Genomic DNA, 24,328 nt, shown 5'->3' with positions numbered 1-24,328 from the left:
TTCGGCCCATCAAGTCTGCTCTGCCATTCAATCATGGCTAATAAGTTTCTCAACCCCATTCTCCCGCCTTCTCCCCGTAACCTTTGATCCCCTTACCAATCAAGAACCTATCTATCTCGGTCTTAAATACACTCAGTGACCTGGCCTCCACAGCCTTCTGTGGCAATGAATTCCATACATTCACCACTCTCTGGCTAAAGAAGTTTCTCCTCATCTCTGTTCTAAAAAGGTCTTCCCTTTACTCTGAGGCTGTGCCCTCGGGTCCTAGTCTCTCCTACTAATGGAAACATCTTCCCCACGTCCACTCTATCCAGGCCTTTCAGTATTCTGTAAGTTTCAATCAAATCCCCCCTCATTCTTCTAAACTCCATCGAGTATAGACCCAGAGTCCTCAAACGTTCCTCATATGTTAAGACTTTTATTCCTGGGATCGTTCTCGTGAACCTCCTCTGGACCCTCTCCAGGGCTAGAACATCCTTCCTGAGGTACGGGGCACAAAATTGCTCACAATATTCTAAATGTGGTCTGACCAGAGCCTTATAAAGCCTCAGCAGCACATCCCTGCTTTTATATTCTAGTCCTCTCGAAATAAATGCCACCATTGCATTTGCCTTCCTAACTACCGACTCAACCTGCAAGTTAACCTTAAGAGAATCCTGGACTAGAACTCCCAAGTCCCTTTGCACTCCAGATTTCTGAATTCTCTCCCCATTTAGAAAATAGTATATGCCTCTATTCTTTCTACCAACGTGCATGACCTCACACTTCCCCACGTTGTATTCCATCTGCCACTTCTTTGCCCATTCTCCTAATCTGTCCAAATCCTTCTGCATCCTCCCTGCCTCCTCAATACTACCTGTCCCTCCACCTATCTTTGTATCATCTGAAAACTTAGCCAGAATGCCCTCAGTTCCTTTATCTAGATCATTAATGTATAAAGTGAAAAGTTGTGGTCCCAACACTGACCCCTGCGGAACTCCACTAGTCACTGGCCTCCTGCCAGACAGCCAATCTTCTATCCATGCTAGTATCTTGCCTCTAATACCATGGGCTCTTATCTTACTGAGCAGCCTCCTGTGCGGCACCTTGTCAAAGGCCTTCTGGAAGTCCAAGTAGCTAACATCCATTGGCTCTCCTTTGTCTAACCTACTCGTTACCTCCTCAAAGAATTCTAACAGATTTGTCAGGCATGACCTCCCCTTGATGAAACCATGCTGACTTTACCCTATTTTACCATGCACTTCCAAGTATTCTGAAATCTTATCCTTAATAATGGACTCTAAAATCTTACCAACGACTGAGGTCAGGCTAATCGGCCTGTAATTTCCTGTCTTTTGCTTCACTCCCTTCTTAAACAGGGGGGTTACATTAGCCATTTTCCAGTCCTCTGGGACCATCCCTGACTCGAGTGATTCCTGAAAGATCACCACTAACGCCTCCACTATCTCTTCAGCTATCTCCTTCAGAACTCTGGGGTGTAATCCATCTGGTCCAGGTGATTTATCCACCTTCAGACATTTCAGTTTTCCTAGCACCTTCTCCTTGGGAATGGCCACCATACTCACCTCTGCCCCCCGACTCTCTTGAACTTTGGGGATGTTACTCGTGTCTTCCACCGTGAAGACTGATGCAAAGTACCTATTCAGTTCCTCCGCCATTTCTTTGTTCCCCACTACTACTTCTCCAGCGTCATTTTCCAGTGGCCCAATGTCCACTTTTGCATCTCTCTTACCCTTTATATATCTAAAAAAAACTCTTGCAATCTTCTTTTATATTACTGGCTAGTTTACCCTCATATTTAATCTTCTCCCTCCTTATTTCTTTTTTAGTTGTCCTCTGTTGGTCTTTGTAGGCTTCCCAATCCCCTGGTTTCCCACTGCTCTTCGCTGAATTGTATGCTTTCTCTTTAGCTTTTATGCTGTCCCTGACTTCCCTTGTCAGCCATGGTTGCCTCGTCCTCCCTTTAGTATGCTTCTTCTTCCTATGGATGAATTTTTGCTGTGTCTCCCAAATTACTCCCAGAAACTCCTGCCATTGCTGTTCCACTGTCTTTCCTGCTAGGCTCATCTCCCAGTCAGTTCTGGCCAGCTCCTCCCTCATGCCACTGTAGTTGCCTTTATTCAACTGTAATACCGTTACATCTGATTCCAGCTTTTTCCTCTCAAATTGCAGGGTGAATTCTATCATATTATGGTCACTTCCTCCTAAGCGTTCCTTCACCTTAAGCTCCCTTATCAAATCTGCCTCATTACACATCACTAAATCCAGAATTGCCTGTTCCCTAGTGGGCTCCAACACAAGCTGCTCCAAAAAACCATCTCGTAGATATTCCACAAATTCCTTTTCTTGGGATCCACTACCAACCTGATTTTCCCAGTCTACCTGCATATTGAAATCCCCCCATGATCACTGTAAGCTTGCCTTTCTTACATGCCTTTTCCATCTCCTGGTGTATCTTGTGCCCCACATCCTGAATACTGTTTGGAGGCCTGTACATAACTCCTATTATGCTTTTTTTACCTTTGCGGTTCCTCAACTCTACCCACACAGATTCTACATCACCTGACCCTATGTCATTTCTTGCTATCGATTTAATTTCATTTCTTACTAACAAAGCAACCCTACCCCCTATGCCAACCTGCCTTTCTTTTCGATAGTATGTATATCCTTGGATATTTAGCTCCCAGTCCTGATCCCCTTGCAGCCATGTCTCCGTGATGCCCACCACATCATACCTGCCAATTTCAATCTGCGCCACAAACTCATTTACCTTATTTCATATACTGCGTGCATTCAGATACAACACCTTCAGTCATGTATTTCCCGTCCCCTTTCTCATTGTTGTCCCTCTATCTGATGTGCTTGAAGTTAGATTCCTAGCCCTTTCCAAACACTCTGTCCTATTTTGTGTTCTGGGGACTTTAATAGCCTCTCCTGGGCTCTCCTTTCTTTTCAGTTTTTTCATAATTTTCCATGAAGTTGAATCCACCTCCCCACACGCTAACCTGCTGCTTTGATTCCCATTAGTCATACTTCTTCCCTCTCCCCCAACTTTCTAGTTTAAAGTCCTATTGAACACCCTATTTACCCTTTTCGCTAGAACATTGGTCCCAGATCGGTTCAGGTGGAGACCATCCCAACGGTACAGATCCTTTCTGTTCCAATACTGATGCCAGTGCCCCATGAAATGGAACCCCTCTTTCCCGCACCACTCCTTTAGCCCCGTGTTTACTTCCCTTATTCTCGCGTCCCTATGCCAATTTGCATGTGGCTCGGGTAGTAATCCGGAGATTATAACCCTCGAGAACCCGTTCTTTAATTTAGTTCTTAGTTCCTGATAATCCCCAAACAGGTCCTCTGTCCTAGTCTTACCTATGTTATTTGTCCTGACATGGACCACAACAACTGGATCCTCCCCCTCCCTCTCCAATATCCTTTCAAGCCGGCCAGAGATGTCCCTCACCCTGGCACCGGGCAGGCAACATACCATGCAGGACTCTCGATCCTGCTTACAAAGGATGCTATCAATTCCCCTAATTATAGAATCCCCTACAACTACTACTTGTCTTTTTGCTCCCCCCTCTTGAATGGCCTCCTGTGCCACGGTGCCGTGGTCAGCTGGCTCATCCTCCCTACAGCCCTGTTCCTCATCCACACAGGGAGCAAGTACCTCGTACCTGTTGGACAAGGTCAAGAGCTGAGGCTCCTCTGTTCCAGAACACAGGATCCCTCTACCTGCCTCACTTGCAGTCACACCCTGCTGACCCTGACCACTGACCGAACTTGAGGTACTTAATCTACCGGGTGTGACCGCCTCCTGAAACAAAGCGTCCAGGTAACTCTCCCACTCCCGATGTGCCGCAGTGCCCGGAGCTCGGACTCCAGCTCATCAATTCTGAGCCGGAGTTCCTCCAGCAACCAACACTTGCTGCAGATGTGGTCACTGCGGCTCGCAATGGGATCTGCCAGCTCCCACATCATACAGCTACAGCACATCACCTGCCCAGCCATCTCGACTTAGATAATTAGTTTATTAATTAGCTTTGCAGTGTTTTCTTTTTCAAATTTGGTGCAGATTTCCTACCAACCAATCAGATCACAGCTTTCCTGTGATGTCACTTTTTCAGTTTAGGCTTCAGTTACTCTCAAAAGACCAGCTAGCCAGAATTAAGTGCCCCATCCAAATTAAGTTCTCTGTGAGCGAGAATTCATGCATTCAGATTCAGGACTGCAAATAAGTGGCATGGACCTGGCGAGGTAGGCTTCTTCTTGAACTTTGGAGTGAGTAGCCACTGTTTTGTGCTTCTTGGGGACTGCTCTTTAATGTCAGCCTATTGATTGAGATTGGGTGCCGGGAGTCCAAGCTGCGTGGAGGCTGGACAAGGGGAGCAGGGTCAACGGAGAAGTGCTGGAGGATGTCTGGGGCAGGAAGCCAGACTGTCCAGGGCATGTTAGGAGGGTAAGAATGTCACGCATCCCTTGATCCCATTATAGGGCAGTGGATGGGCATTTTAGGCAGCAAGCGGCATACAGAGATGGGTCTAAAGGGTGGGTTGGTGATGTGAAGATTTTGCTCCTAATAAGGGTACCGGGAGGCAAAGGGTACAGTGATAAACAGAGGGGGGAATTGGATTAGTTAGGGTGGAAGTAGAGTAGCGTCATGGGCAGGTAATGGATGGTGTCATGGGGGTATCGTGGAAAGTCAGGGTACAGCTGATCTTGAGAACATGAGGCATCAGTCGTGAGGGGCAAGGGTACATTAACTGTTATGGGCTCAAGGGATAGAGCAGGAATGTCCACATAGATAGCAATAGGATGCAGGGTACCGGTGGGAGTTGAGGGTTACAAGAGGGAGAGTAATGGCAAGGCGGTGATTGTGTAGGAAGATGGGGCGAACTTGATGGGTAACGGGGAAGGGTGGAAGGTGCTTAACATACTGGCAAACCTCACACACACCATGCTGAGCTCTCAAGGTTGTTGCGCAGTTCGATATGGGAGGGGTCTCATCTTGGTTGGGAGGAGTTAATTTTGTTATGGCACAGCGGATGCTAGGTGCTGAGTTGTTCAAATCCCAGAGGGAAACTTAAAACAACTGCCATAACTATTTCACAATGTGTGTTTATTTCGAGATGCATGCCTTGAATTCAGTAATAATAAAACCACTGAACCTTACAGGTTTCTTACAGACCTAAATTAAACTGTTATTAAATAAAAAAATGGTTTTAAGCACATACATAGGTTTACAAATTACTACCATAATAACTTCTAAATCCCCTAGTTAATCTGACTCCTAGTTACACTTCCGTTAAGGCAACAGGAAAACACAGATTTAAACAGACCCAGGCAAAGCTTCGGTTCCTTGTAAACAGTAGCTAGAGATTTAGATGCTGGAAGCTTTTCACACTTGTGTTAGATCTTAAAATTCCTGCCCTTACACACCGCCTTCTCTCCTTTATACAGATTCCCATTGTTTCACTATATCTTTGGACTTTACCTCTAATAATAATCTATCTTGTATTAATTTTACCAGTAATCTTTGGGAAAATAAACACACTGTTTCTAAACTTCTTATGGCTAGGTGTAACATTTCAGCCCCTTTTTTGAATTCAAGCTGCTCTGGTTCATTTTAAAATGCAAATGTTCCCCTTCACACCTCAAATTCTAAAGCTTCACCCATGTTTACCTATTTAGCATTTCAAACCTAGCTTCTCTTCTTACATCAAAGCCTTCAGACCAGCTGTCATTAATTCAATTAAGTCTCTCACACACACACAGACCCAAAGACACAGGTCCCACTATTACTCTACAATAAGTTCCAATAACATTATGAAAATGATTATATCTTCCTGACATTGCTTCGCTTTTTGGGCTGATTAAAGGGACATCCTATTAATTATTAGTCCATTGGAGAACCAGGCTCAGCTGAGTTCTGCTCTCAAGGTTCCAATGCCCAATAAACCAGCATTGCTCCATGACTAACAGATCTCATTCCAGCGAGAGCCCATCAAGATCTGGAGCTGTTGTACATTGTTTGCGGACTGGCATCTGCTGCTGTCAGAGGCAGGGATGAAGGGAGGGAGGGCTAATGATGCCAGTTCGCCGTCTGCAGAATGCTGCTGAGGAGAGGTACAATGCCGCATATGCCTCCACAGGGGCCACCGTTGAACAGGTGATAGAGCCTCCTGAAGATGAGGTTCAGATGTTTGGATTGCTCAGGTGGAGTACTCCAATATTCCCAACAGAGCATGTCCCGGATCATCGTTGCTTGCTGTGCCCTGCACAACCTTGTGCAACAAAGTGGGGGATGTCTTTGCAGAGAGGGACATGGAGCACTGAGAAGTTTCATCTTCCAATGAGGAAAGGGAAGATGATGGTGATGACGAGGGATAGGATGTCGCGGGGTCACACGCAGAGGCCATGGCAAGGGTACAATGCGGAAGTCCGTGACAATCTAATAGATAACAAATTCCAGACTGAGAAGGCTTCCGACACTTATCTTTTACTATTTTGTTTTCAATCCTCTGACGGCTGTCAAGCCACAGGTCCTTACTTAGAACATGTATTATAATTTGCTTTCATGTATCCTGATTTATGACAACTGAATTCAATTCCATTACTGACATCAGCCCTACTGGTGTGACTTTTTGCATCAAATTGTGCTGATATACAGACCCCTTGTGCCAAATGCCTCGGACACCTCTAAGTAGAAATACATTTTTTCCCAGGCCCCCAAAAAGTCTGTATGTAAGGCAAATGGAAAGCAATATCATTTCTTTTCTTGGCAGGGATGCATTCATGTCACCCTCAGACCTACACCGAATGGGGAGTAGACCCTGCTGAGAGCTCTTTCAGGCAGAACCAGAAATATGGATGCACAGGGAAGAACAGCTTGAGTACATCTGGCCCCTTGAGATTGCTCCGCCATGCACCTTGATCAGAGAAGTTCTTGTAATTGTTCCCCAATCGCCCTTAGTCGCCCCATATAACTTGATATTCCACAAAGTACTGAAGTAACTTTGGAGTTCACTCAATGACAGTGCCTTATCTGCACTATGGGGTGTAGAGATCCAACCACTCACCACCCTCCATTTGCAAAGAGTCGTACACATCTCAGTCCTAGGTGGCCTCAGTGTTACTGTGGGACTGTGCAACATCATTCTGGACACCCCTGCCAGGTTAAACATCTTTCCTGATTAGACCCTGCAGAGCCCTATAAGAGCTCTTGATGCTTCACATAGATATAGCCTCTGTCCTCCACATGGTCCAGCACACAGGCCCATTCTATTTGCTCTCACCTCATGAGATATTACCATGGTTCTTTAATGAAGTCCTGTGCACTTTGGTTGCAATCCTTTTGTGCGAGATCTATTCCAACCCTTGATAAGGATACAAGCAAGGCAAACAATTCTCCTTGTGAAGTCTCACAAAGGCTGCAATCAATTGTACACACACCTCTTTAATCCTACACTCAATCCCTCTTGCATTCAACTTGCCTATTGCTCCTTACTTGCAGCCTTCACCTGCATGCTAGCTCAATATTACATTTGAATACTGCTGAAAAAAAGAGACATGCTATCAAAGCTTTTCATTTTGCACTCATCAGGATAGCTCACAAGAAATTAACTGTAACAGGAGAACAACAATGTATACTGCATGAGAACAGAGTGCTGATTGATTGACAAGTGAACTCTGATTATTGGAGGTGTTGCCATGGAGGATGCAGCAAGGAACAATTAATAGTCATTACCTGGTTCATTCTCCAAGGCAATGCCTTGACCAATCAGTGTCGACCTGCCTGGTTTGAATTTGAACGAAGCCCAAGCCGCACACCCACAAATGATGGCCAGTGCTTAAGCATCCTCATATTGGAATATTCAGTGATCACAATGTTAATAATGTGAGAGAAGTAACTCTACAGGAGAACATTATCAGACTCTGAAGGGGAACCAAATTCCAGCCCCTTAAATGCCCACCACCATTGAAGCAACTAACAGGTAGATGAGAATCTAGGAAACTACCAAACAGTGCAAGAGTACGTGTATTTAGAAGTGTCAAAGTCCATACAATGGTTGAACACCCATGTCACCTATATGCCTTCAAAACTTCTTTATCTTCCTTTTCCTATTACTACGTGTAGATGCAGCCCTGACAAACACAGCTGAGGTGGAGACAGCTTGCTGACTGCAATGCCCTGTGATGATATTAGGGGGGGTGTCCTCTAGTCTGAGGCCTAGAGGGCCCTGGCCTCTAAGAATCTCTTGCACAGGGGCAGGTGCACCATCCTTGGCTTGACCTGCTGGATGTGATGGGGTCACTGACAGAGGGGAGGTTGAGCAGCAGGGCATCCTTGGAGTGTCCTGGGATGAAGTTCCTGGGGTGCCTTGCAGGCGCTCCTCCTCCCTGTTGGTGCACGATGGCACCTCCCTGACTCCTTGAGGAGATGGAGTACCTGGAGGGAAGTTGAGGTGCCTTATACCCCTCTTGCTTAGCCACTGCTGCACTGCACCTATGGCTAGAGCGACAGAGTGCAGTTTCAAGCGCATATCCAGTTTCCAAGGCAGCTGCCACCCTTTCTATGAAGGCAGCCAAGCACTCGCAAGCCACAGCCACGATAGCAGACAGAACGTAGACGGACTTCTCCAGCCTTCATTCCAATCTGCACATGGCCTCTGGCTGCCTGATATTCCCCTGCCTGTCTCTGCATCTTCAACATGTCTCTTATGGCCGAGTCCAGAGGTTCACCATCTGTATGGGGTGCAGCAGGGGCCTGGTCTCCAGCAATCCGCAGAGTATCAGAGACCTTGGCTGTCATTTCCTCAGTCAGCTGTGGACCTGTGCCTGTGATATGCTCACCAGGTTGTGACCTCAAGCCTACTCTAGAACGTGCATCCACTGAGATGAATGTCTCTGTGAAGGTGGAGGGTGCAGGTGAACATTGTGATGGTACATCCCCTGAGGATTCTGAGGCATCTTCCTCAGAGGTGGTGGTGAAGGTGGAGCTGGAGCTGTGGTTCGACTGGGTTCCTTTCCTTCCCTTTCTTTTCTTGCTGGTATCTGGAGTCGATAAGAAAAGGATTTAGTGGATGTCTTTAAAACAATGTCTCACTCTGGTGGTGCATCTGACAACTGCAGACTGGAGGTATCCTCACTAGCTTCCTGGGAGAGTCCTGTCTCACCTTTGGCACAGGCACTGCCCTGGTTCTCCCCAGCTAGTTCTATGGCCTCCTCCCGGAATGTGGCAAGGATTCGAAGATCCATCAGTCCGCCGCCAGTCTGGGCCTGCCCCCTCCTGTTGTGAGTGTTTTTGCCCCGCAGACTGATGGAAGGATTGAGCGTCATCCCAATGGATGCACGAGCAGATTAGGAGCATGCATGTCTATGCCAGCTCCTGAGCCCTCCCAGTAAATGATTAACAAGCAGGATGTCCTGCAACTGATAGAACATTGACAGCATAAAGTGGCTGCCACACATTCAGTGCTTAAGTCCCATCTGCTGCCGAGTCTTGCAACCCGAACTTCCTGTCTGACATCCTTGTGTACTCACACACTTACAATGCCTGATACCCTTATGAGTGTCCCTTTCAAGTACATTGAAGGTGCCACTTACCCTGGTGGAGCACAGATCGTTCATCCTTTTGCTGCACTGCATGCCGGTTCTGGAGTGAGTTCCAAGGGCACTAACCTCCACTGCGACCCCTGTTCAGGCCGCCTTGGTCAGACGGGAAGGCCTCCTGCTGCTGGCTCTGGGAAACAGGGCCTCCAATTGCTAGCTTTCTTGGGCGGCCTAGAGGAGAACCTGCAGCGAAGCTTCACTAAGCCATAGGGCCACATGTCTGCTCTGCGGCATTCTGCAGTAGGTCTCTCCCTCTGGAATGACAGCCAGACTGATGCTCCTGGCTTGCAGTGAGTGAATGGCTGTCCAGATGTCCTTTAAATATGGTGTCAGGAACCCATGAGGTAAGGGCAGGGATGGTGATTTCCTGCCTGCCCCTGTCACAAGATTCACAGTGCTCCTCATGCATGTGTATGTGATGAACTAACCAGCACGAGATTGCAGGGGACCAAACATCACGCCCCCTAGAGAATTTATACTCCAGAATGGAAGGTTCTGCCCATTAATTCTGTTTCTCTTTTCACAGATGCTGTCCGACCTGTTGAGTAGTTCCAGCAATTCCTGTTTTTATTTCAGATTTTCAGCATCTTCAGAATTTTGCTTTTGTCAAACAGTAATTTTGCCTTCTGGAAGGCTTAGGGAAGTCATTCTGGCTATACAGTAAGGTTGGTGGCTGGTGGGTCAGGACCACAGCCATAAGAAGATTGATGCCAGAGGTAAGAGCAGGATAATGGGGAGCTGAAATAGAATAGGATATTGCAATACAGAGCCTGAGCTGCTGCTCTTGGGAAGTTTTACGTTATGTGATTTGATAAAGATAGAATAAGGGAGAATCTGCCATTGTTGAGCTATATAAAAATTATAATGCAAGAGCAAAATACTGTAGATGTTAGAAATCTGAAATAAAAACAGAAAATACTGGAAATACTCAGCAAGTCTGGCATGCTGCCAGATGCTCTGTGGAGAGAGAAACAGAGTTAACATTTCAGGTCGATAACCTTTGGCTAGAACTGGGAGAAGTTAGTTATGTAATAATTGTAAGCAATTGGAAAATGGTGATGAAATTGTATACAAAGGCATGTTTATAATCAGAGTTTATAAAAAAGGGAAGTAACAATAAATAAATTGAAATATATAAAACGCATAATGTATTTTTCTGTGATGTCTTAATAATGTACATTGATGTAATGTTGTGAACAAACTTTCAAATATCTGACTCAATATGAACCCGACTCTGTGTTATGCTACATGGGCTAACATATAGAAAACCATGAAACATATCATTTGGCAACAAGCAATCACACCACAGAATATATTTTTCTGTGTAATGTATGTACATAAAGCATGCATGTGAAAATTGGATTTTTTTAATAATATACACAAATTATTCAGAATAATTTGCAATATTTGGCATATAAATAATAGTAAGATTAAGGAACTGTAATTATGTATCAGCATTATTTGATTTGATATTGTTTACTACCTATATTTTTCTATATCCTATTAAGCATCATGTCTGCATGCACTTCCGGTCTACTTGACTTCATGTTGTCACATTCTTGTCACACATTTTAAAAATTAATTTCTTTGCATTATAAATTTCAATATTCACATTTATTATGGGTTCACCCTATGTAAGCATGTCACAGTGATTCTACAATCTGGCCACTGGGTGGTTTCGCACCTAGATGACAGGAATCTTCATAGAGTCTGATGTGAAAGAAACTCAAAACACCCCATCCACTATCTGGTGTTCTCTACAGATTATCCATTTTATAGTACCATAGACCATGGAGTATAAATCAACCCAGCATATAAGACCCATTTTTTGGCCCCAGAAATCATGCTTTTGCATATACTCAACATATAAGTTGACCCCCACTCCCCCCACCCCACTTTTCAGACATGCCATGCTATACTTGTATTAATAGTCAGCCTCAATTTTTCATGCCACAAATGGATGTTTTACTTATCAGTACCTTATAACTGGGTGCAAGGGATCAAACAGGTAATACAGGCTATATTGCAATCAATCCCTGCATGGTAAATGACAACGATGGCAACCACCCACACCCTTGCTGGTGGTTCACTTTTATACTCAGCATACAGGTCGACTCCATTTTTGGAGCAATTTTTTGAGGCTTCAAAGGTCAACTTATACACCAATATCTATGGTACGTTTTTCCATGGTTCTTATAACTTCTGTACAATTAAATTTATTTTTATATATATATAATCACGCAATGCTTTATAACTTCTCTCCCTATAACAATGAATAATAACTTTTCTTTCTGCAGGTTTCTGCTGATAATGCCTACAAAATCCAAAAGTGGATTATTTCTCATTCAATATAATCTTATATTTTTTACAACTTGTGCTTGGAATGAAAGATCCATGTTCTGATCATGACTGTGCAAAACCAACAAACTAAGCGATGTTTTCACGTTGTTCCGGAAGCCCGATATATGCCGCACCCAGCTGAGCAAAATATCTGTTCTGTTCCCCTCCAATCCAACAAGATTTCCATACTTCTACCCTTCCAACAATATTTTCCTTTCTCATCACCCTAAACAGTGATTTTTCCTCCTCAACTAAGGAAGGCATTCATTGTCTAACTCTACACCCGCCCCACAATTGAATAAGTGAAATTCTCCTGCTGTTTTCAGTGAAGACTGGGTGGGGGTGCCGGGGCAGGGGAGTGGTGTGGCAGTGTGAGTATAAAAATGTCTTGACATTTTGTGTCAGCTCTCTGATTCAAAGGATAGTGATTTAATTTTAGACTACTCCTTCAGTTGTTTTTCTCTGTTAACATAATAAGGTCCAAAAAAAAAAACTTGTTTGACTTGTTTCAATCAAACAATTAAGGTCTGGGTTAGACAGTGCCACACATAATGCACTTCTAGACATCTATGTTTTTACTAAAATCCTAAGCAGGGTTTTTTTTTAATCAAAGTACACCTTACTCTTAAAACAGCAAAAAGCTAAAAGCTTACTGCTATAATCATGAAGGTTTCTGTTTTAGATTGAAAGTGAAGAAGTTGTCAGCGTCACAATTGTGTGGACTTTCTGCATTCCATTTTAATTATAATTCAAGTGATGGCTTTTGATCTAGAAATTGAAGGAATTATTTTCCACAATTTGAATGTACAAAGTTGTCTTTTAACCTATATCGGTTTAGTTCGCTCTTTTAAATTGCTTGTGAATGCATCAATGTAAATTGGTGTTTCCCGTAATCAGAATACGTTATTTGTGTCTCCATTGCCAATGCCTGGTGACACTAGAGCCAACAGGTCTACATGTCTGGAAACTTGTTAATGGGAGTTGGAGTTTAACAGACATAGATGGAGTTTCCTTCTGATTAGGTTCTGTAAATGCTGTGGATCTCCATTTTTGCATAATGCTTGTATTTGTATATTCTAGATAAGATTATCCAAAGCAATATTTTAGTGAATTAGGTTTATCTGAAAACCTTGTTTCAAAAGGAGAGCTTGCTTCAGATCAACAAATGGCATATTGTAAATAGTAGAAATCTGAAATAAAAATAATAAATACTGGAAATACATGGCAGTCAGCATTTGTAAGGAGAAAAGACACAATCGGCCGTACATTACTTTCAGCAGTCAAGTGATGATGGTTGCTGTTCACCTCGCTGACAGCTGTTCAGACTTTTAACAGTAGATTTCCAGTACAGTGCCCTCTACTGTGTGCAGGGAAAGTGACAGCAAGGCTCACTAACAAAGCAGACTGAAGAATTCTTATTCATGCACAGATCACCAACCAGGAAGTGAAAAACACGAAGGATAAATTCGGTTTAAATAATGTGCTCTCTCTCCATTCAAGTACCATGCCCTAAGAGGATGTTGGTGATCATGACCTGCATGTTAATCTTACTCTAAAAGCTTGGATCATCTTCGTTGGTGCGGTTTGCGAGGTTCTTTAAAAAGATCGCTCTTTGTCTACCTTCATCTCTTTTATCATCTATCTTCCCCATCAGCATCAGACTTTCTAAATCATGATTTATTACATGCCCAAGAAATTCCAAAATGTCTCTTCCTGATCTTGGTCAGCAGCTTTTTTTTGGCCTCAGGTTTTACTAGCGCCTCTTCATTGGTTGTGTGACTTATTGGCAAAGATATTTTCATTATTTGCCTCAAAAGCCACAACTCTGCAGCCTCAATTCTTCTCTGCATTGCTTCACTGATCATCCAACACTCACTTCTGCAGGTAAAAATTGGTGTGATTTAGCATTACAGGATTCTCAGTTTTGCTTTCATTCTCCCAAGGTAACAAAATTTTGTCTACCTGTTCGAACTTTTCATTCTTCAATGTGATTTTACATTCTGGTATGATTTTCTTTTTGGACACGACTAGACATTTTGTTTTCTTACAATTTATACTCAGCCCTTTCTTTGCACTTTCACTCACTACTCTAAAATCTTTTGCAGATCCTCTTCAGAGCCGCATGATGTGCAGAGAGCAAAATACAAACTGGGAAACACAGATAGAGTTAAAGGAGAGAATGATAAAAGAGACAGACATAAAAGTAAAGACAAATTACTTTAATTTCAAATTTTTAAAAGTCTCCCAACACAATTTTGAGAGATTTTTTTCTTTGTAAAATTAATTTTTCAGGGCTAGCAAGGTTATTCGGTAGTAATTATCACTTTCACACTGCCAAAATGTACCAGCCCTAACTTTTTTGGTCATTTTTAGTGTGAAAGTAGTGGGCAAGTCCACCAAGTTCATGTTGTTGCAGTCACTTCATTATCAAGTAGACAGGGAAGATTTCAACTGCACATCCTGTGGAGAAGCAGGGTATCTCTGGCAGCAACTTCTGAATTTCTACACCGAACAGTGAACATGCATATTTCAGAAGTTAATATCAGATTTCCTCCACTGTGAATGATCAAAACTGATGGCATCACCATTTGCGTCTCAACACAAATCCTGCGGCATTATGACTATTGAAAAATACATATCAAACATTGTACTTTTGCTTTGTAGATGCACGCTGAGACCTGCTGTGTATTTCCAGCACTTTTTTTTGTTCCAGTTAGCCCTTTCATTTTATGAAGAGATATCAGATGCAATGTTCTTGTGGCAAGACAATTTTCTACGATGCCTTATATTAATAGTGAAAGTGGATAAAAACAGAATTTGTTATTCAAAGGAAGGACTTTTTCCCCTGCAGATATTCAATATATTACCAGAAGGGATACCTTTGAAATGTAATTGGCCAATTATGGATTTTTCCCACTACTATTCTATATTGTACTTTTAGTAATTTACTGAATATTTGTATTTCATATTTCTACTTAATTATAAATGGGTAAATCAGCTATTGAATCCTAAAAAGCAAATCTAATCTGGGTTTGATATTTGGAAGTGACTGTTGTAGCATGCATAAAATTACTTTTAATCCATTAAATAGATTATTGCAAAAAGGGTCATTTTTAATGATTTGGTCAAACAAATCTGCAATGACAAATTATTCTAAAAGTATAGTCTTTGGATGAGAAGGAGTAAAGTCCAATTATAGAAACTGGTATTACTTGTTGAGAAAAAAAGTGTATCCTTAAACATGTGAGTTTGATGTCTTTTTAAAGGCAGTTGTGATCAACTAATCAGATAATAAAAGTAAGTCTCTCAAAAATGCTTGCTTTCTCCTAATGAGGCTAATTTTTCACAAAGTAAAAAGCCACAGCTATAGGAATTATAAAAACAGAATATAATTTACAATATAGTTAGATCACACTATAAAACCTTTTAAGCAGAAGTATCGGATAAAACCATAGTTATTGGGCTCAGTGATTGCACAGCATCACTTAGCACTTTGTTTTAAACTTGGATTATGTTTCAAACACCTATCCAGGTGTTTCTTCATATTGCTATTCTTCATATTGCTTAGTTATCTTGGTTTATTGTGGCTGAATTTAAACAGTAATAAAATGAAAATAAGTAATAAATAGTAAAATAAAACAAAAATATAGTAATCTCTGACCTTACTATTGAGGTTCACTTTAACACAGGTTGGTGTTGTTATTTTAAAAGATTAATAACTTCTGTGAATTCATGGCTATTGAATTTGGTACAGGCTCACAAGATACCACTGATGGAATAACATTTCAGAAAAACTGTTAATAGTTCATATCAAAGATCATTCTTTTAAGACTTTTTTTGCAGTTTCATTATCCACTGTCTATGCAAATGACCTTAGTTCTACTTGGGGTATAACATGTAGAGATTATGGCATTTCCTTGTGCCATGTAGTAAAATAAATTCTAACAGTATTTCTGGCCTTACTATGTAGTCATAACTGACAGTCTGTGTTTCTGTACACTACAACTGGCTCTCACCACCAAAATAGAACTATAAATTGAATACAAAATAGATAAAACATCATTATGTTTGTATAAATTATAGAGAATAACATACTCAAATTACATTCCAATAAAGACATTCTATGGTTAATATGTTGATAAACCAGTTATTTCAGCCCTCAGTTACTTCCTTGAAACCAATTTAAACCAATATCTTCATACACTTTCAATTTATTTATAATATAAAAATTCTTAATAATGCTACTTTTGTGTATGCTATTTTGTTATCCTCATTAATTTACATCGTCCTCCTGTCGGTGCTGATTCCTTGATGCAGTATTGGTTTCCCTCCAGTAACCTCATTAAGCCAGTGTTATTCATTTTTGAGATTGACAGTGAGTGTTGACAAGCAATTTGACTGAGGGGCACCACCATAGAGCCTAGTACTGTCCTCAAACAATGTTCACGTGCATTTTCAATGGGACTGTTGAATAGCAATCAGCGTCAAGAACTCTGGTAATAGTTCCTTTGTTAGGCCAGATACGTTGAGGCCACATACCCACTATAACTGATTTGGCTGAGTTCAACTAACCTAATAAAGGCCAGAGATTGAACATTAAACCATCTTGTCTTACATGGCTGAGCTACTCACTGGATAAATTCACTGAACCCTGGGAGAAGCTAGTCTGTTCTAGTCCAGGGGCATTCTGAAATTCTGTCTGTGCTGCATTAGTCAACCATCAATTAGATCAGTGTTGTCTCTTTCAGTGTACCGAGCACTGATTATGTGAAGCAGTTTATTCATGCTCCTAAGAATGAGTTGATAATGATGCATTTATCTATTAAAACAAAAAATGTGTAGTCCTTCATTAAGGACCGTGTCATGCTACATTGTTGTGGAACAAGATCCATTCATTTATTCATTTTAATTAGATCTCTAGTTCTAATGAAGAAAATTAAAATACAAAAACAGAAAAATTAAGAGACCTCTGCACTATTTGTACAGTAACTTACAAGTATACTAAGAGTGAAGATTGTTTAACTGCATACACGCATCTCTCACTTTGTTGAGATATGTCAGTAGATTGTATCGATGGTGGAGTAAAATGATCCAGCAACAACAATTGACCTAAGGACCTCAAATTGTCTAACAACCCAGGTAATTAGTCACACCAGTAACACCTCTAGATTTGGTCAGTGTACTTGCTCTTTTAGCTATAGAAATTAATAACAACGGGTTAACTCTTACAGAACAGAACAGTTAAGATTGAAATGAAAATGGTTACACCCAAGAGAGTGAAAAACACAGTAAGATGGGCAGGTCATAACAAATACATTGCTATACTCTGGGGGAATAAAGAATAAGGTAACAAGACACAGAAAAGGCCCTAGGCCTATTTGGTTAAACATAGAATTTACAATAAAGCATAGCAATCTGAAACAGGAAGCCTAAAACATTTTAATAACTTCCACATTGTTGCCCACAAAAAAAAATCAGTTACTTGTAATATTGTTCTACCACAGCCAGGTAAATATTTAGAAACTTGCATTAGAATAGTTCAGCTTTCTTAAAAGCACCACCATTAACTGATTTAAAATGTACCTTTGTGCAGTCACAATTTTACAGCACACTATTTGCTTCTGTCAATTCTAGATTCACCTTTTCTCCGTAAACAGGAGCTGCAAATTTCTACCTAAATCAATTATGTTTATTTAAATTCTTTCATTGAAAAGAGTTAACAAGTTTCACTGAATTGCAAAACTATATTTAATGACTGGCTAGTGTTTTTGTGAATGATGTTAAAGAGTATATCCCAAAATATACAGAATAAAATCGGACTATACCTGAACACCTCACTCCCTGAGCAATTAGGCCCCACATAAAGTTGGCACAGTATTCACACCAGTGAGGACCTCTGAACGTATGGACCTGAAAAACAGAAAGGTGGATAAAGAAATGAAAGATGAAGCCAGATGGTCTGACAGATGGAACACACAAAAGCACCGGTTACAAAGCACACAGTAGGGATCAACATATGAAACCGTCTTTATAGGACTAGTGTTCTTTATCTTCACTTTTCACAGCTGGTCCCAAGAGAAACAACCTTTTTTATTTTAAACAATAGCGCTTTCTGTGCTCAACAATTCACTTTTGCCTTAAACTTGCGGCATCTTAGTTTAGTCACGTCACTGGCAGATAAGATTTGCAACTATCAACAAAATTAACTTTCCTACTTGCAAGAATGACTGAACATATCCACTTTGACCAGTTTCAGGATATTCATGCAGGATCGTCAAAGCAATAACATGTTTATTAATACTTTATAATGTGACCTTTATTATTGGGTGCCAGAAAGTGTAGGCATTTAGATAGATCTAATAACATTCTTTACAAACTATACATCATTCAGTTTTGATGAACGGTGAGCCTATCTTTCTCTTTCAAATGATGGCAAAACTCCTGCGTTATTCAAGCAGTTAATGTTTTTATGTAAGACTTTCAGCAACAGTGTTTTTCTTATCTATAGTGCACATGCAAAATTCAGTGTTTTTTTAAAATTTTGCATGATGTTTTAATTTCCCATACCTAATAGCTCTTGGATAGTGGTTGCAGGCCATCTGTGGCAACAAGTGACTTGCCAGGTCATTTAAGAGTCAACCAGGCCTTTTGTCTGAAGATCAATAAGTTCCAGTCATTTTTTCAGGGGATATATGGATACCTTGTTGTTATATATTTCAGTTCAACAACTTACCATAGTGGGATCTGAACTCATGGCTCTTATACAATACTCTAGCCACTACATAAGAACTAGGAACTGTAGTAGGTCATTTGGCCCTTCGAATCTGCTCCACCATTGAACAAGATCTTCCATTTCAATTGCACCTTCCCGAACTTTCCCCATCTGGAATAATAATATACTCAGTTTTTACTCCATTTTGATTGCTCAGATTAAGGGGGTCATCTGTTGGTGGATTTACCTGGTGGGCGGTGCCTGATGCACACAGTGGCAATGTGTGGAGCAGTGGAGCAGGTCCAGCTGCCAATGGTTGGTAGTGGAGGGTGGGTGTTCTAGATTCCCCAATCAGGTGAAACATTTTTTTAGCATCTACCTTGTCGAGATTTATTTTTATATTTCAACTAGATCCTCTCATCCTTCTAAATTCCAGGGAATATAGGCCTGGTCTCTACTCAATCTCTCCTCAAAGGTCAATCCCTTCAACCCAGGAACTAGTCTAGTGAACCTTTATTGCACTCTCCCAAGGGTAAGTGTATCTTTTCTAATATAAGGGGATCAAAATTCCACACAATACTCCAGGTTGGCCTCACCAATACCCTGCGTAACTGTAGTAAGACTTGTTTACTCATAGTCTTTTAGGGGAAGAAGGTGGCATAGTCGCAATGTCAATGGATTGGCAATCCAGGTTAATGCTCTGAGGCATGAGTTCAAATGCCACCACAGCAGCTGGTGGAATTTAAATTCAATTAATAAATCTGGAATATAAAGCTAGTCTCAGTAATGGTGACCATGACAACCATCATTGATTGTTAAAAACCAATCTGGTTCACTAATATCCTTTAGGGAAGGAAACCTGCTGTCCTTAAAGGTCTGGCTTACATGTGACTCCAGGCCCACAGCAATGTGGTTGACTCTTACCTTCCCTCTGAAGTGACCTAACAAGCCACTCAATTCATGGCAATTAGGGATGGACAACAAATGCTGGCCTTGACATTGACACCACAACACATGAAAGCATAAAAAAACTCTAATCCCTTTGTAACTAAAGCTAACATATAATTTGCCGTCCTAATTGTTTGCTGCACCTGCATGTCAACTTCCTATGATTCATGTTCAAGCACACTCTGGTCGCTTTGAGTGCAAACATTTCTCAGGCTCTCACTATTCAAAATATATTCTGCTTTTTCGGTTTTCATAGCTAAGTGGATAACTTCGCATTTCATCACATTGTATTCCATCTACCATGTTCTTGCCCACCTACCCAACCAATCTATAGCCTTCTGTGGCCTCTTTGCATCCTCCTTCCTGCTTACTTTCCCAGCTAAATTTGCATCATAAGCAAACTTAGATACCTTATAGACAGTCTCTTCACCTAAATCATTAATATAGATTGTAAATAGCTGAGGTACCTTATGGTACCCCGCTTGTTATAATCTACAAATTTGAAAATGTTCAGTTTATTTCAACTCTGTTTTCTGTCCATTAACCAATCCTCAATCCATGCTAATATATTATCCCCAATACAATTAGTCCTAATTTTTTGTAATAACCTCTTATGTAGCATCTTATCCAAATGCACAGCATGCTTGGTTTCCCTTTATCCATTCTACAAGTTACATCCTCAAAAAACTCTTAAGATTTGTCAAACATGATTTTCCTTCCATAAATCCACGTTGCCTCTGCTTAACCATGTTCTGATTTTCTGAGAGCCCTGTTACCAGTTCCCGGTAAGATATTGTAGCATTTTGGCTACTATTGATATTAGGCTAACTGGCCTATAGTTCCCCGTTTTGTTTCTTCCTCTGTTCTTAAATAATTGGGTTAAGTTTGCTACCTTCCAATCCTTGGGAATTGTTCAAGGAATAAAGGAATTCTGGAAGATCAAAACCAATGCATTCACTATCTCTGCAGCCCAAGGAGGATACAGGTTTCAGAACAAGGCAACTTGTCACCACTTAGTTCCATTAATTTGTCCAGTACTATTTCTTCACTTGTACTGATTTCTTTAAGTTTCTCCCTCTCACTAGACCCTTGATTCCCCATTATTTCTAGAGTGTTCTTCTGTGTCTGCCACAATGAAGACAGATATAAAGTATTTGTTAAATATCTCTGCCATTCTGTTACTATTATAATTTCACCTGCCCATGCCTTTAATGGCCCATGTTTACTTTCACTAATCTCTTCCTATTTACAAACCTATAGAAAGATTTACAATTTTGGCAGCACAGAACTTGAGAATTGTTGAAAAAAGAGACATGCTATTGAAGCTTTTCATCTTGCACTCATCAGCATAGCTCACAAGATACTGTTGGTTTATCTTGCGAGCTGTCCTGATGAGTGCAAGACAAAAGGCTTCGATAGCATGTCTCTTGTTTTTATGTCTTTTTCTAGTCTACTCTCATATTCTCTTTTCTTGTTACTTATTAATTTCTTGGTCCTCCTTTGCTGAGTTCTAAAATCCTCAGGCTTACTACTCATTTTGGCAACATTATATACCTCTTCCTTTGATCTAATACTGTCTTTAACTCCTCAAATGCCACGGTTGGACCAATTTTGTGTGGGAGGTTTCTGCCTGAGAGGAATGTGCATTTGTTGCACGCCATGTATTAATTAATATTAATGGAGGAGCAGGCTCGAGGGGCAGAATGGCCTACTCCTGCTTCTAATTCGGATGTTCACATATATGTTTGTATTTAAACGCCAGCCATTGCATGTCTATTGTCATATTGTTTAATGCATTTTCATAATCTACCTTAGCCAACTTGCTCCTCATACCTATGCAGTTTGCTTAGTTTAGATTTAAGAATCCAGTTTCGGACTTAACCAAATCACTTTCAAACTCAATATAAATACTATCACAGTATGGTCACTACTCCCTAGTTGGCTCATTACCACAAGTTTATTAATTAACCTTTTCTCATTGCACAACGCAAGATCCAAAGCAGCCTGTTCCCCAGTTAGTTTCTCAACATGCTTATCTAGGAAACTGTCTGGTATACATTCCATGAATTCATCCTTCATATTATTACTGCAAATTTGGTTTGCCCAGTCTATAAGAAGATTAAAGACTATACGATTGCTGCATTACCCTTGCTACATGTGCTTCTAATTTCCTGATTCATATACTCTGCCCTACACTAAAGCTATTGTTAAAAAGCCTACAAGCAACTCCCATCAATGAATTTCAGCCCTTACTGTTTCTTAGCTCCACCCAAACTAATCCCGCTTCTTGATTTTCTGAGCTATGATACTTTATTTCCACTGTTTTTCCCATCTTTTATTACCCTATGCCTGTTCCATTTTGCCCATTTCTTCAAAAAGTTAAGTATCCTGAATGTTTAGTTCTTAATCTTGGTCACTTTGCAACCATGGCCACGATTTAATGTGGGTGAGGGTGATCTCGCCCACCAGTTGGAACAAAAGTGGAACCCGGTGTCGCTTTACTCCATGAGGCCTGACACAATTACGTTCTGATCAGGCACTTAACTGGGCAGCATCGGCACTCTGGTCCAATTAATCCCCCAGTGGGGCAGAAATCCCACTCCCGAGAACAACTGGCCAATCAGAGGCTAACAGCTCTCTAGCAGTGGCAGTGCCACTGGGAGCAGTGGCCACTGCCAGTACTAAAGTGAGGTCTCCCATCAGGATCGCTGCTGGATCCCCAAATAGAGGTACGTGTGGGCAGGTTGAGGGTTGTGATGCGGGAGTTGCTGGTGAGGGGAAGGGCTGTCTTTCGACTGGCAGAAAGTGCTCATGGACAAAGGAAACCCCTGGTAGGCCTCTGGCAAACCCAATAGGGTTTGCAGGCAGCCTGCCCAGATGGTATTCAACCAGAGATAAAAACAAAAAGCTAAAAGCTACTGCGGATGCTGGAAATCCAAAACAAAAACAGAATTACCTGGAAAAACCCAGCAGGTCTGGCAGCATCGGTGGAGAAGATTTCTTCTCCACCGATGCTGCCAGACCTGCTGGGTTTTTCCAGGTAATTCTGTTTTTGTTTTGGTATTCAACCAGCAGTGGCAGGATGAGGCCCTTACATTTGATCCCTAAATGGCCACCTAAGGGCCTCAATTGGCCTCCAGGCAGGAAGGCTGCCCATAAGCCTTCCTGCACCAAATCAGGCCGACGCCCCACATCCTCCCACCTGAATACACCCAAACTCGCCTCCGGGGGGCATTAAATTCCTTCCCATGCCTCCTTAATGGCTATTAGATCAAACCTATTAATTTCTATCTGTGCTATTAATTAATTTAATTTGTTGCAAATGCTTTACACACTCAGATATGGTACCTTTAGTTTTGACTTGTACTAATTTTCCGGACATTACCTTAGTCACTAATTCCCTATTTACTTTGTTACTCTTACTGTCCCTTCCTAACCCACTATGGTTCTTTTTACACAAACTGCTGTTCTGTTCTTTTTTTTAATCCTTTCATGAGATATGGGTGTTGCTGGTTAGGCCAGCACTTGTTACCCATCCCTAATTGTCCTTGAGAAGGTGGCGGTGAGCTGCCTTCTTGAACCACTGCAGTCCATGTGGTGTAGGTAAACCCACAGTGATGTTAGGAACGGAGTTCCAGGATTCTGATCTAGCAACACTGAAGGAATGGTGAGACAGTTCCAAGTCAGGATGGTGTGTGGCTTGGATGGGAACTTGCAGGTGGTGGTGTTCCCATGCATCATCTGTCCTTGTCCTTAGAGGTCAAAGATTTGGAAGGTGCTACTGAAGGAAGCTCGCTGAGTTGCTACAGTACATCTTATATATGGCACGCGCTGCTGCCACTGTGTGCCAGTGGTGGAAGGAGTGAATGTTTAACCCAGCTGTAAACCACTATGATGCCACCGCTGATGGGTCTGTCCTCTAGTGGGGTAGAGCATACCCAGGGCTATGATGGTGGTGTCTGGGATATTGGCTGTAAGGTATGATTTGGTGACTATGACAATTTCAGGCTGCTCCTTGACTAGTCTGTGGACCAGCTCTCCCAGTTTTGGCCTCCAGCTTCAAGAGTCCAGCCATCATGCTTAATTGGATAGTGAGCTTGCCCTTTGGCCACTAGTCAGGGAAACTGAATTGGCCAATTCAGGGAAAAATCACTGCCAGGTGACTGTTCCTCACACAGTGTGGGGCTGTGACCCTGATGTCCGTGTCCTGAAGCCTGCAGGCAAAATCCTGCCATGTGACTCTATGAATTTTGGTGTAAAGAATAGCAATCATTGCAAAATTTGGCATTGAATTCTGCTGAGATTCCCACTCGAAGTCCACCAAGAATACAAATTAATCTCAACAAAGAAAATGAAACAGAGTGGGATTGAAAGTCCCACCCATGTCATTTACAGCACTGATTCTGCCATTGAGGAAAATATCCCCCAGTGTTTTTTTCCAGAAGTTGTTCTGTGAACAGTGTGTTAAACTGATGCAAGACTGTCTTTAGGAGGTAATCACGATTAAATCAGTAATGGCAGGGATGACTAATTTTACACTGGCAGCATTGTAGTGCACTTTTGGAGCCAGCACAGTGAAAGTTTCCGTGCACTGCTAGGCCCAAAATTGTAGCTACAGCATATCACTAAGGCTTTCAGATGGCAACTGTAAAAATCGCCAAAATGGTGTAACACTAAACTGTTTTCAGATCATTGCTGGCGCTCTGCCCAACCACA

At 41.7% G+C, this 24,328-nt stretch overlaps 1 protein-coding gene across 1 annotated transcript in view; it reads right to left on the bottom strand.

The window, feature by feature from the left end:
• The window catches only part of chn2 (chimerin 2), a 379,687-nt gene that overhangs the window by 40,412 nt on the left and 314,947 nt on the right, over positions 1-24,328 (bottom strand). Inside the window, exon 8 of the mRNA XM_078539034.1 lies at positions 17,778-17,862. Within this exon, the coding sequence (XP_078395160.1) occupies positions 17,778-17,862 (85 nt within the window). The remainder of the gene's footprint in view (positions 1-17,777; positions 17,863-24,328) is intronic.

This window comes from Cetorhinus maximus, chromosome 3, assembly GCF_964194155.1.
Source record: "Cetorhinus maximus chromosome 3, sCetMax3.hap1.1, whole genome shotgun sequence".
Taxonomy (NCBI): domain Eukaryota; kingdom Metazoa; phylum Chordata; class Chondrichthyes; order Lamniformes; family Cetorhinidae; genus Cetorhinus; species Cetorhinus maximus.
This window is presented reverse-complemented; position numbering and strand designations above follow the sequence as displayed.